The sequence below is a fragment of the Haemorhous mexicanus genome, chromosome 7, assembly GCF_027477595.1.
Source record: "Haemorhous mexicanus isolate bHaeMex1 chromosome 7, bHaeMex1.pri, whole genome shotgun sequence".
NCBI classification, from domain to species: Eukaryota; Metazoa; Chordata; class Aves; order Passeriformes; family Fringillidae; genus Haemorhous; species Haemorhous mexicanus.
Window position 1 is genome coordinate 42,646,579 of NC_082347.1, and position 14,175 is coordinate 42,660,753.

Genomic DNA, 14,175 nt, shown 5'->3' on the forward strand with positions numbered 1-14,175 from the left:
AGATCCCTCATTTTTCTGTTAGTCTTCAGAATAGGAAAATTAAAACTCCTGGGGCTAAGTTTTTGTTCCAGAAAATGTGCCGTGCTGGTTGCTGTTAGCAGAGACCTCTCTGAGGTATCTGTAATGACCAGGACTGCAAGCAAGTTCTTTTTTATGTTGATCTCTTGATTAAGCATTTAAATGACTTGCCAGTCTGTGGTGTAGACAAGTCTCAACGTTGAATTAAATCTAAATGGATAAACCCATCTGAATATACCAAAATCTTGTGAAAGAGACTAGAAATAAACAGTACAAGATAAAGGCTATGTATGAACACTTACGGATCAGTTCTTTCCTCAGCTACATTTAATTCAACTATTATAAAAGCAAAACAAAAAGAATTAGAATTTCTTTTCATTATTTGTATTTTTTTAGTGGTAAATTTGTAGTGATTATCCCTCTTGTTAGTTCCACTGTTATTGGCCTCACACTTGCAAGGGCTGCTCTGAAGAAAAGAAGGAAGAGTGAGGAGGCAGTGCTAGATGTTGCAGGTGTGTCTGCTGCTGCTCATCGACTGCACAGCAAAGATTGTGGCATTCAAATGAGTCAAGGATGTCTGGGAACCACAGTGAGTGTTCTGGCAGCTCACTGAAGCTGGGAACATGGGCACTGAGAGGAGATTCACCTGGCACAGAGCAGTCTCAGGTGGAACTTCCCAGCCTCATTGCAGATGTACGGCTGGAAGAGTCAGTCTGAAAAATGGGCAGATTCATGAAATAAATGGATTACAAATAAATTAGAATTTTTTAAGGCAGAAGAACTTCTAAAGACAAAACCAGTATGTGGAAATTATTTTAGAAATGCAGAAGGATATTTGGAGGTATGGATCTAGTACAATTATAGTCAAGAAATTCTGAGGATTTAGGGACTCCTAGAGCTGGACACCCTTTTTATCCCTACCAGCTGCATGTGCTGCTTCCAGAATCTAATACTCCAGCCAAATTGTCTTAACTGGGAAGTGGGCACTGGAGACACTGCTAAAATACAGCTGCAGGTGGCTTCTTCACAGCATGGGTATTACAAATAAAATATATGTATTATTTATTTATGGACATTTATGTTTAGATTATGATGCATAGTACTGGCTTAGGCTTTATGGAGTGAGAGGATCTGCAGTGCCAGTCCTGCCCCTGGTTTTAGTCCTTCTGAGTGGACAGTTCCATTTGGTTTAATGGAAATATCACATGTAACTGAACAGGTGTTTTGAATACAGACCAAGGTCTGTTTCGAGAGTTTTTCACGTTTGTCAGTGAGTATTTGGAGCCCACTCACAGTGACACCTTATTAAAGCTGTAATGATTCAAAGGCTGTTGAAATGCAGCTGATAGCTGTGTTTGCAGTGCAGAGCTGCAGGAGTGGGGTGTAATTGTTTGGCATGGTCCAATCGGGCTCCGTCTGTCTGTGCTTCAGGTGGAGCAGGGCTGTTCAGGCAGCCTCAATGGCACTTTAATTGTATGTGCTTTAGCTGATAACTCTAATTCAGGAAATGATAAATTGCTGGACACCTAATTTGTTTGCAAATAAGAAGTGATAGAGTATTTTATAATGACTTGATCAGTGTACCCAGCCTGGTTTTTTAACCTTGAATGGGTATTAGACGGTTGGTGTTAATTTGGCTGTAGTGGATTGAGTGTGCACAGAACCACAGGCAAAACCTGCACCATCCCTCGTGTTGTTCACTCTTCAGGTGTGCTGGATCCAGGCTGTACTGCAGCCTGCCCTTCCTTTGTTTTTGGGAAAGTGGCAGTTTTATCAAAACTGACATTTTATGGCAAACTAAGGGCAGGTGGTTTTACAAAGTGTTTCCAAACTGCCACAGAAATCCAAGATAGCCATGGCTTGTTTCCGAGCAGAATTTTGGAGCTGTTTTGCTGTGGCTGTGTCAGGGTACCTGCAGACCAGGTGCCCCATCAGCGGAGGCCATGCTCAGGTGCCCTCCAGTCCCTGGGAAGCAGGGTCTGGCCTGGGGCAGGAGAGCACCCACAGCCCAGCCAGGGCAAGCAGCCCCTGGGCACAGGCAGCCGTCGTGCTGGTCCAGACCCCCACTTTCTCCCATTCCAGGATTTTCTGTTTGAGGTCTCTGAAACGTCACTGTGACATGAATGAGCCCAGACTGGGAGTCTCCGTGGCAGCTCCAGGGTGACATTGCTGTCAGCCTGTCTGGGGTGGCAGCCACCACCAGTGCTGGGCTGGCCCTGAGTGAGGGGTGGCCACTCTCAGACTCCATCTCGCTAATGGGAAACTAATGCCTGCTCTTGATGTTCGGGTTTATAAACATGTGAAATACTTTTTTAATTGTTGGTAGCAGAGCAGGCACACAATCAATAGAGTCAGGCGTGCCAAACTCACTGTTGACATTCAGCAGAGCCAAAAAGGCTGGTAGGAGATAAGGGCTTCCTGTCAGCAGTGCTCGCGCTAATTCGTATTCAGACATTGTCATGTGCCATGATAAATGAATTCCTTGAACTATATTGATATAGGAGGTTAAACATTGAAAAAGTTGGGCTGAACTTTGACTTTAAATATTCATTAAAGCTAATTATGGATTTTATGACTACATGAATTACAGTTTCTGTGTCATCATTGGCAATTTATTTTAAATATATTTAAAGCAATCTTTATATATTAACTGTCACATTTAGTGAGGTAATGCAGTAAATGTTTACTCTGTACAGTAATTAAACTTTTATTTGTCTATTTCCTTTTTGCATTAAATATCCACAGTTGAAATGGTAGACTTTAAAAAGAAATTATGCCAATTAAATGTTTAAAAAACCTTATAGCTATTAAAATCTTCAAATTTTTGTGGCAAAATTCCTGTGTAATTAAAGGAATAGCGCTTTTAATAATGCTGGATGTGTAATCCATCAGAACCAGTTGTTTCTCTTGCCATCAGCACTAGTTCTCCCAGATGAGCCTTTCTGTATGGATTAATGAAAGAAATCTCTAATACCATAATGAGTATCATTCTGGAACCTAATTAAATGCAGTGAATGTTCAACTTCAGTGTGCTAACAGGGAGAAGATGCCTGTTTTTTTCTCCATAATACTTTTCTGGGGAGATGTGGAGCTCTTCTAATGATTGTGCTCACCTTAGATTCAGTGTGCTCTCTGTGTCTCCAGCTGCAGTACAGGTGTGCACGCAGGTGTGGTAGGAATGGTCAGGTATTTCTGTCAGCCCGGAAAAAGCATTTTGTTAACAGCAGCATTGCCTGAGATAAAATGCCTGGCCTTTCCCTGAGTCTCGAGCGTTTCCATAAGGGCCATTCTCACAAAAGCCAGGATGTGTTTGCCTGTGTACTCTGCAGTTAGTGACCGTGATATCGAAAGAGGTCCTGGGAGTTTACAAAGGAAATTTTCCCTGCTGTGCCTACAGGATCTTGGGTGCTGGTCTGACTGATTTTAGGGGTGTTAAAGCCAAGCTGTTGGTTATAGTGGACAGGGGACAGCAGAAGAATCAGTTTTACTGTCTTGTGTGTTTCTTAAGAACTTGGCCAAGCTACGAGTATTCATGACTGTGCCACCTGACTTTCTGTTTTGGAGCTGAGTTACTGGCAGTGAATGTGTGGTACTTCCTCGGGGCCACGGGTGTTGCTCTGAGGTGCCCATGTACTTCTGGGCGTATCTGGGCACCTCAGACTCTGGTGAAGTCCTTTCTGTCTTGTCAGCTCCTGACTTTATTAGTCAGGTATAAATCAAGGGTTCATAGAATCATGGTTTGGGTGGGAAGGGACCCCAAATCCCACCCAGTGCCACCCCTGCCATGGCAGGGACACCTTCCCCTGTCCCAGGTGCTCCCAGCCCCAGTGTCCAGCCTGGCCTTGGGCACTGCCAGGGATCCAGGGGCAGCCCCAGCTGCTCTGGGCACCCTGTGCCAGGGCCTGCCCACCCTGCCAGGGAACAATTCCTTCCCAGTTCACCTGGCTGATCAGTCCTGGCAATAACATGTGCTGTCCCTGTATCCCTGAGGCCAACAGGTTGGGCTGGTCTAGAAGCTTCTGGTGGTACAGAGTGCAATGGCCCTGATGTGGTTACAGACCCAGGGCCTGCCAGGTTGGCCTGATGAGTTGGGGACTTTCTGATCCGAGCCTAACTGTGAGCCATCCATTCCTTGCTCTGCCCTAAGGCTGCTGAAGTAGAATTCATGCCTGGTCTGTGTTTGCAGACTGCTTGGAAAATCAAGCAGAGAAGCCTGTGGCTGCTGCCTGCACTTCATTCCAGTGAGCCCTCTGGTGAGCAGAGCGTGTGCCATCCCCTGGGCAAGCCTTGGGGCTGCAGAGCTCTGTTCAGGTGACAGGTGCTGGGCTGTGTCTGAGCCCTGAGCTCAGAAGCTGGGCTGCTCTGGGTGCTGGGGATGAGAGCCTGCAGGCTGTTTGCTCAGGGCTGATGCAGCACTGGGGGCACAGCTGCAGAAGGTGCTTCGTCCCTCACCTGTGGGGAAATCAGCCTCAGTGGCCCCTGGTGAGATGGTTGAGGTTTCTGCTCTAGAAGGGCTGTCGTGGAGAGGGCTGCACTGTGCCTGGGTCTGCTGAGTGCTGCGGTGCAGCCACTGGCGTGCCTGTAACTGAGGAGGGGAGGGACAGTGCACAGCGTGACCGCTGGGCTTCCTTTTCAGTACGCCTGTTTACGGTGGTGTGGAATTTCTGCTGGCAGCAGAAGTCATCCATCTCAGCAGCCTTTCAAATGGAACAAATAATAGCTTTCTTTCCTTACGCTTGAGATATTTAAAAGTTAAGATGTTTGGGTGGTTTATAATCTGTAATGTGTTCCTGTGGTGTATCACTTAGATATTTTATGTGCTGCTGCTGCTGTATGCACCAGCTCTGCTTTTTCCAAAGGATACTGAAATTGTAAATAAGAAAATAAAGCAAAGTTCTTCAACTTTAAATTAATCTCATTTAACTTTATTGTTAAACTGACATTTTATGAGAAATAAATTGAATTAACATAATCGCCTCAACAAAAGGGCCTAGGCAGTGGGCCTTGGAAGGTTTTTTTAATATATTTCATTGTGTTAGGGCACAGAATTGTAAGTGCACTCCAGCATTTTTGCCAGTTTACGTTTATGTACCTAAGCCTGATTAAGTCTATAATAATGCGGAAAATAGTGATAGCTGTAATTTCCATTCCATTATAGTTTTGATTCTTTTTAGTGGAGTGTTTGGAATTGCACAGTCCAAGCCAGTCTGAATGTTAGTGGTATCAGCTCCTGAAACTTGACAGAGTTACTTCATCACTGTCACAGATTCATTGTGCACGAGTAGTTGATACTCAGTGCCACACATGTAGACTATCAAACTGAACTTCTGCTGCATGTCTTAAAAATCAGTTTTTTAAAAATGAGATTAAAACTGTACAAAGTCAAGCAATGAACAAATTGTGACACTCAGAAATGAAGTTGTAGCTTAAGCATGAGTAGCAGTGCTGTTTTTAATAGAGTTATGGCACCCTAAGTGAAATGGATTTAGAGCATCTGGTTTTTTCGTGGTTTACTTGTTATGCTACATAGAGAAGCTTTGGAGTTCACAATCCTGTCACCTAGATGTAAATGGTCACCTGGTTTTAGTATTATTTGTACCTGAATTGATTCGGTCACTATTTCCAATTACTTTCTTTTGCTCAGTCATAAATTTCCATCTCAGCTGAGGCATGGGGAATTCCAATGAAAATGAAGGGAAAAGTTTATCACGAGGGTGGTCAGGCCCAGGAGCAGTAGCTCAGAAGGGAAGGCTGGAACTCTCCACCTCAGAAGAGTTCTGAGTCTCCTGGACAGTGCCCTGAGCAGCCACAGGACAGGGGTGGGACAGGGCTTGCACTGGAGACCTCAGAGGTCCCTTCACAGCATGGTTCTGCTGTCCTGCTTTGTGGGGAAAAAGGAAAAGCTCACTTAAAAACATCACTTAGATGTTACAGGTAGGCTGGATTGCCATGTGTTACTGACATAGCCTAGGATTTCCCATTCCAGGATCCCGTTTTCATTTGCTTTTAAATTTTTCAGACAGGATGCATTTGGGATGATACTTCCCAGATGCTTGCCGAGGCTTCTTTCTTTTTCTTCTGAAGGCCGTGGAAGAAAAAAAGCTTTATCCTCATACTGAGTTCTTAAAGAGTATTATTATATAGCAAATGTTACCTTTATATGTGTCAGATTTTGCCCTACGCATTGAAGAAAGAGATGGGCCAGATGGGAATATCAGGTGGCAGTGGTTTTGTCTTGTACCAGGATTTATTTTCTCCTGGCAAGGTGTCCTTGTTGCAGCACACTTAACCTTGAGTTCTTCCCAGGGACGTCTCCTGCAGTTCCTTGTTCACCTCCTCTGTGTTACAAAAAAGAAACCCAAAGGCTGAAGGAATCCGCCTGGGTCCCAGGGATGTGTACTCATCAATTAAACATGTGGCACTGCTTCCTGTTGGAGGGACTGATATGTCAAGGAGATGGGCAGGACCTCATGTTTGTGCTTTTGACAAATCAGCAAATGTCTAATCTCTGGATGTGCAGCATCTCATAAATAATGCAGCAGTCACTGGACCAAGCACTCTGTGCTGGGAGGGGCTTTGTTGTTGGAGAGGAAAAGACGCAATGAAACTAAATCATCCTTTTTGGTTAACGTGTTGCTTCTTTTATTCTTCTTTATAAGAGTTTATCCAGTAACAGGCTGGGTTTTTTTCAGTTTCTTTTGGGTGCATCAGAGGTATCAAAAGGCTCATGAAGTTGTCCTTTTAATTTTTTTTGTTGTTCTGGTTTTTTTTAAAATATTCCAGCATAAAATCTATTTGCCCTGGTTTTGGGGTTTTTTTTTCCTTACTTGATTTTCATTTGCTCTCTTCTAATATGTCATTTTCCTCTCATTAACTGGGGCAAAGCAGTAAATGACAGGTCTGTGGAGAAGACACAAGCAGCAAGCTCGCAGTCCCTGTGTGTCACCATGGCAAAGCTCCCATGGCACCAGGGAGGGACTGTGAGCCCCACGGGAGGGCAGCCCTGGAGGGGCACGGGAGAAGGGGCACGTGGAGAGGGGCCTGGTGCAGGAAGGCAAAGGGGGGCTGTCCCCTTGAGGAACTGTTTAACTTTCAGGGTAGGGAAAACCACGTCAGGCTGTGTTGAGAGGTCGTGGAGCCTCTTCTGCAGAGGCTTTAGATGCAAGTTAGAAAACTTCAAAATTGCCCTTGTTTCCTGTACCACGTGCTCTAGAAGCTTTGGTTCTGCTTTGAAAGTGAAGAAGAAATGGCCAGGTTTTTATAACAGAATTGAGGGTCTGTTTTGGGGGCTCAGAAAGGCATTTGTCTGTGTCACCTATCACATCCATCCGTTTGGTGCCTCAGAGTACACCTGGCAGTGCCCTTATCATGGTCAGTCAGCTGCTAGAGGTCATCTTTATAATGACTGATGAAATCTCCGAGAAGCAACAAAAGAAATTAAAATTTTTATAGATCTTAGAAAATGCAAACATTGGTTTATTTATTAGTATTTAATTTCTTGAGTTTGGGGTTTTCTGTGATAGTAAAGCCAGATGCTCTTTCGAGTTTTGTTACATATTTTTATGTACATATTTTTATAATTCCATGTTTTATTGGTTTTTTTTTACAGGCTCTAGGAAGTTTTTACTTTCTTCATGAATCTTTGAAAAACATCTACCAGTTTGATTTTAAAGGTAAGCTAAAGAATTAAATGTTTTTAATGGTTAGTTGGCTTTATACATCAAGGCAGCTTTTCCATCCTCTTTTCTGATGGTAGTACCTGGCAGTGTTTCTGTGTTATGCAGGCTCCTGTAAAATGCAGGCAGGTCCCTTGGTGACAGGTGTTGCTTTTCTTACCTTTTATAGACCTTTTAGAAGAAGTCAATGGACCGGCCACAGGCTGCAAGCCAGAGCATTAATCATTCCCATGCACCTTTAGGTCCATAGTGATCCCTGAGGATTTCAGAAGAGCTCTGAATGGCCACAAGGCTCTTCCATGTAGATCAGATGCAGGACCAAGACCTTAACTGTCCAGCAGTGATGGCCATTTTGCAAAGCAGCTGAGGTCGATTTATGGCCTAAATTACTTGGGAGCAGAGCAGGTCAGTAGGTGGGTGGCACTGTTTAACCCACAATGATCCTTCAGGTTGGAGGTCTTGCTGTGTCTCACAAGTTTGAAAGTAATGCTGGGCAATATATGTTAAATATTAGAAATATCAGAGAAAATTATTGAACGCTTCCTGAGGTGAATATGGAAAAGATTATATAAAATTTATGTTATTTCAGTTGAGAACTGTATCTATTTAATACAAAAATATCCTGAGCTTCATTTAGCTTACTGAGCTGAGTCCCATTAATACTATGTCTAGCATCCCATTAATATGAGACACCGTTGCAATGGTAGTGACTATGGACTGAACTAATTGTCATCATTATATAGATTAATTATTTTTGTTCTCAGCAGATTCTCTCTGCTCACATAATGGAGGGTATAGGATCTTCCTGCCCTGAAATATTTGAGCAGTAGTTCTGTGTATGTACAATTAGACTTAGCCTACATAAGTCCTCCTGTTACCACTGGTTTCAGTGCTGAAGGAACATTTTCTCTGTAATATCCCAGACAGAGTGATTTTATTTCTGACAAGCCATATGGGAGCTCTCCACAGCAGAGAGGGCTGGCACTCCTGAGAGCTCGTGCCTGGGCTCTGTCCCTGAGAGGAGCAGCTCTGCAGGTGCTCAGGACTGGAGTGCACATGGTGGGGAGGCTGGGGAAGCCTGGGGGCTCCCGGGCGGTCCCCAGGCCCTGGGTGGGACAGTTTGCTGCCCTCTGTGGGGCTGCTTGTTCATTCTGCCATGCAAATGGCTTGGTGTGCCAGTGATTTGGGAGCTGTTTCAGCAGCCCTCAGCTCCATCCCATCTGCACCTGAGGAGCAGCAGCAGTTTCGCCCCAGCCTCCACCTGAGGGTCCCTCCCAGTGGTCACAGACGGGAGGTGTCCTGCTCCTGACAGGGAAATGACAGCTGCTTTAGGAGAAGAGGAGCTGTCTGGATTTGTTAGTCCTTTGTGGCACCTTACTTGCTACTGTACAGCTTTTAAAGAAAGCGTAAGAATTTTTTAAAAGTGAGAAGAGGAAAGAAAAATGTATAGAGGAAAACAGTTCATAGAAAAACAATAAACAGATGCTTGTTTCAGAAAAGAAATGCTTTAAATGGTCACTGCTTTGTTTTGCATGGCAAAACCATAGCAGAGCCAACTTGCCAATGTGAACCATGCTCATAAAGATGGGTTTGGCCCAAACATCATTTAGAAGGAAAAAACTCTTACTAAAAATCAAGGAAATGGGTGAATGGGTGTTGTAAGTCACACGCTGTTCTTGTCAGAGCAGAATCCATCTCCCAGCACAGGGTTTGTAAAATATGACCCCAAAGGCTCCCATCTTTCAGGGGAAATGTAAAACTTGCCTCTTCTCTCATGACTATTGACGTTTTCACAGTGTATTAAGCTCTTAAATCAGAAGAAAAATCCAGATGGATACAAACATTCTCTGCACAAAAATCATTATGAAATTCTGGTTCTACTCAAAAGCGTACAAAAAATAGATGTTTATACACAGTTCAGTATTCCTGGAACATCACTGTTGCTTTTCAAAATTCACTGCACAGTTAGATATGACTGAATACAGACTGGAAAAAAAAGATTGTTGCTGTTTTTCAGATCTCAGGAAGACATATCTCCATTTTGAAAAAGGAACAGTTTTCTCCCACAACCTCACATATTATATGCTGTAGTGTAGATCTGTTGAGCTGTTTTCACAGTGGTCAGAGGCCCAAAAGTTTGTTTACAATTCAAACTAGTGCCAAGCTGTCTGTTCTGAAGGGATGTCCTCTAAGAGAGGGGCTTTAGGCCAGTTCCAGTTGAACCCTTGTATTTACAGAACGAGTCTTGTTCTCAGGTGTGAAGTCAGCAATGGAGTGGAGCTGGTGTTAGTTGCAGCCAGGCTGTGTTGCCCCTGTGTGCTCTGCTCTGCAGTCCTGTCACAACGAGCCTCTGGCTCACACGGGGGACGGAGAGGTGTCAGTGAAGTTCTCCCAGCAGATGCCTTCAGCCCTTGCAGTTCTGCCAAGTCTTTTCTGTAACTCAAAAGGCATCAGGATCTCTTTGCTGACACTGTTAAACTTGCTGGAAGAGGCACATCCATCCACAGTCTACTTAGAATGATGCCAGATCAGTTTATCAGGGTATTTGTTCAGTCGTCCCATGGGAGCCAGGCCTCAGAGGAGTTGGCACATGAAGAATGATACTTTTTTTTTTTTCCCAAAGACAGAGGGCATTACAGTAAATGCTTCCTCAGATATCCTGTAGGACTGAACAGTTTAGGAGTCTTGATAATACTTGGAGTTTTGCTCTTACACATTCCCAGTTGAAACTGAATCCAGTTGAGTAGGTCCAGGATAATGGCAGCTGAACATTAGCTGCCTGAGCTCCTGTGTCAGAGGAGTTAAACTAAGTCAGGGTCTCACCTTAGATATGCCATTGTTCTCATCAGGTGAGAAACCAAGTATAAAGTGGATCAAGAAGGAGAACCTCTCATTCATGAGTTGAGTAAATCCATAGGACTCTGTGTTGTTTCTGTCTATGATGAAATCGTTCATTAGAGACTTTGGAAAGTGATGTGCAGCACCACCGAGTCTCTTGTATCAGTCCAACAGCCATTCCAGCTGTAAAAATCCATGCCTCATGTGCTGATGGCCAGAAAGGGTTGATCTGATGGAGCCTGGGGGCTGCAGGGTCTCAGAGCAGCTGAGGTGGGATTTGACTGCAAGGGTGTACAGAGACCAGGCTCACGATGAGCGCTCCAACACTTCATAGGGCTCTGGATAGGAGAAATGACAATATCATAACTGTGCAACTTCAAGGTGTCTGATGAAAACAGGGGTGTTTCTTTTCCTCCAAAACAGTTCAGTGCTGCACATTTGTTATAAGATCCTGTTGATTAACCAGCTGTTTTGCCAATGTTGCTGCTTTGCCAATAAGTGTGAGAAGATGCTCATAATGTTGAAGTTATGTGTGTTAATTTTGGTTTATCTCTCTTCCTAGCTAAGAAGTATAAAAAGGTTACTGGGAAAGAAATCTACTCTGACACTTTAGAAAGCACACCCATGCTGGAAAAAGAGAAGTTTCCACAGGATTATTTCCCTGAGGTATGTACAGAGCTGTGAAGCATTCCCAAATACTAGGTTTGATTCTGATTTCCTCTGACTACTGTTGAGCAGCTCCTCTCAGTGATAAGAGCAGAACGGAATCTTGGAATTTTGTCTGTCTGTTTTCTTGACACCTGTAATGCATGTTTTAAGTCATGGCATGATGTACCAAAATGCAGTAAGAGATCCTTGTGAAGGGTGAGGGCAGTGATGAAGAGCCTGATTGGTGCTGTCAGGCCCAGGCAGTGTGGCAGTGGGGCAGGGCTGTCTCAGGAGCTCCGCGCCGCTGGATTCTGCCAGCCCGGCCGGCACAGGGAGCTCGCCCTGCTGCCAGGGACACCCGACCCACACACACTGACTCTGTCCTCCAAGGCTGCCCTCACACTCCCTTTTGCACTTGTTCTCAGAAGAACTGCTGGTGCTGCACGTTTGAGATTGCTGGTCTTGTCAAAACCAGGAACACAAGCAGAGCTGAGGGGTTTCTGCACCTGAAAGTGCAGACTCTCTTCCTTGATGTTTTCTTTAATTTTCTCAATTTTTATTTCTTAAGAACATCTAGAACATGGCTGTTTAATGGTTAATGTTCTCCTCAAACCAAGTGAATAAATTTGTTGAACTGCTGTAACATTTGTGGATCAAACAGGCATGTCACTACTTCAATAAAAGGAAGAACTAAATAAACTCCTAAAATTAATTTAGAATTTGTAAATATACACACTTAGAGATACTTACACAGTGCTTGTGTGCTTGGCAGAGCATTGCATAAATAGTTATGGGATTGATAGGATGAAGGTTGTTCTTTTTCTTGACTTTGATACTAAATTATTTAATTTTATATCTCAGTACTGGAAGGAAAAGTGCCTTTGACATAATTTTGCAATGCATTCACTTCCTATGAATAAACATGTCAGATAGTTTGAAGCTAAGTGTTAGATCACTCTGAGGGAGCTGGAGCCATTGCTCAGGTGTTTGTTTTCCCCTCCGTGGCAGTGAGCTGTGCCAGTGCCTGGCAGTGCTGTACCGGGGCTGAGAGCACTGCCCAGCAGCTGAGTGCTGCAGCGTGCCTCACAGCCCCAGGACAAGCTGTGCCTTGCTCACTGGCACCCAGGCAGAGCTACTTCCTCTTTTATTTACTTCACTGCTGTTGCTTCTTTGTGATGCTGGCAAAGCTGTAAGTTCAGCATTGTTTATTACCACTCTTGCATCAACAATTCTTCAGTCTCTTGGAGCAGTGGTTGAGCCTTAGGGCTCTGCCACACAGTTTTGTGGAGCAGGAATGGTGCTGGTTCCTTGTGGGTGCTCAGGGATCAGGTGTTCCTTAGCAGCTGCAGCTCCTCCTCAGTACACCCTCCTGTGCTGCTTTTGGGATGGGACCAGGGGGACTGTGGGGACTGGAACCCGAGGAGCAGCCTTTGGAGGCTGTGACACCCTCTTGCTGCTCCCATTGCTTCCAGGGCCTTAAACAGCTGTTCTAAGCAGAAACCTGTGCGTTGGTGGTCAGGGATAGTGTTTACCTGGAGGAGGAACAGACAGGAAAAGAGAAAATCTGCAAATATATGCAGTTAAGCAATGAACTAATTTCCGAAGCACCTTGAAAGTTCAGTTCAGTTCCTGCCCCCAGCCCAATTCCTGGGAATGCTGTTGCAGCCAGACCCCTGGAACAGGCTGGGGCCGTGCTGTTGCAGAGCTTTGCACAGAAGGAGAGCAAAGGGACACAGGCTCTGCAGGTCTGCAGTGATGTCAGGAGCAGCAGCATCTGTGCTGCAGCTCTGGACCTTGTGTGCTCGCCTGGCCTGCACACTGGCATGTGCCAACCCAGGATATTTGCATGGGACTTGAAAAGTTAGGAAGTAATTGCAATGATTTTTAGACCATACTGTTTTTCTTTGGAACTGGAGACCAAAAAGTGTCTCAAACACACAGACACAGCAAGAGCTAAAAACAGCAGGGAGATAGTTTTGATTCTCAGATGCATGTTTCTATATGTAAAGCTAAAATTAATCTTGCTATCACGTTTTCTCTCTAGACAAATGTTAGTAATAGCAATTAAAAGGCCACAAAATAGTGTGTATTTTGGAAATTTGGGTTTACCCAGCAGAAGGCACGAGAAGCATATTTACCCAAACATTGCTTTGACATGCTCTTATGTGTTTTAGCCAGACCTTTCATATCACATCTGCAATTTTTTGTGTGAGAAATGGTTTAGGACTGATTTCTTTTTATTGCGGCTGTTTAAGGATGATCTAAAAGTAATTACAGTGATTGAGGCATAATGCAATTCAAAATAATTACAGCCCACTGCATATAAAACTAACAAAACTTTCTGCTTTGATTTATGGGTCCTCTTGGCAAGGCATAAACCTCAAATGATGCCTTTGGGAGCAACACTCTAGATAATGTTAGGCCATTTTAAAAAAAGCAGATTTGTGTAGTCTATCAGGCCTGAGTAATTTTTTTTTCTCCTAGTGAGAAATTGGTTGTTATCATAGATCACAGATACTGCTCAAAGCTCTTATGAAAGATGAATTAATTTCACTAATGCTTTAATGCAAACCTTTCATGGAGGAGGCTGTATGGTGATAACCTTACTGCGGTCTCTCCTTTCTCAATTATGATTTATGTTGTCTTTTAGTAGATGAAACTGCCTGTATTCACAATCCATCTGCTGGCTAAAGGAATCCTATTAACAGAGGATCTGAGAAGAGACTTAATAATATAAGGTGAAAGATGTGGTATCCCCTTTCTGGGACATGAAGTAGGATTTTTTTTCCCCTATTTTAAAATGTAGATCACTCTCTGAGAGCATAAGATGACCTATGTCATCTCCACCTGGTTTTATGCTGGTTTACAGATGGTATAGCAGCTAGTGACTATTTGTTAGAGTAAAAATAAAGATTGTTGCTTTGAAATCTGCAATAAAAAGCAAATTTCTCTTTCCTCCTTCGCAAGCTATAACTCTTTTTTACATTCTGTTTCC

The 14,175-nt window shown here is 43.9% G+C and overlaps 1 protein-coding gene across 2 annotated transcripts in view; it reads left to right on the top strand.

Annotated features, from left to right (window-relative positions):
* Positions 1 to 14,175, top strand: part of INPP5A (inositol polyphosphate-5-phosphatase A) — a 188,276-nt gene that overhangs the window by 92,525 nt on the left and 81,576 nt on the right. For both annotated transcript variants that reach the window (XM_059852262.1, XM_059852263.1), the window contains exons 5-6: positions 7,628 to 7,691; positions 11,095 to 11,198. In XM_059852262.1, the coding sequence (XP_059708245.1) occupies positions 7,628 to 7,691; positions 11,095 to 11,198 (168 nt within the window). The remainder of the gene's footprint in view (positions 1 to 7,627; positions 7,692 to 11,094; positions 11,199 to 14,175) is intronic.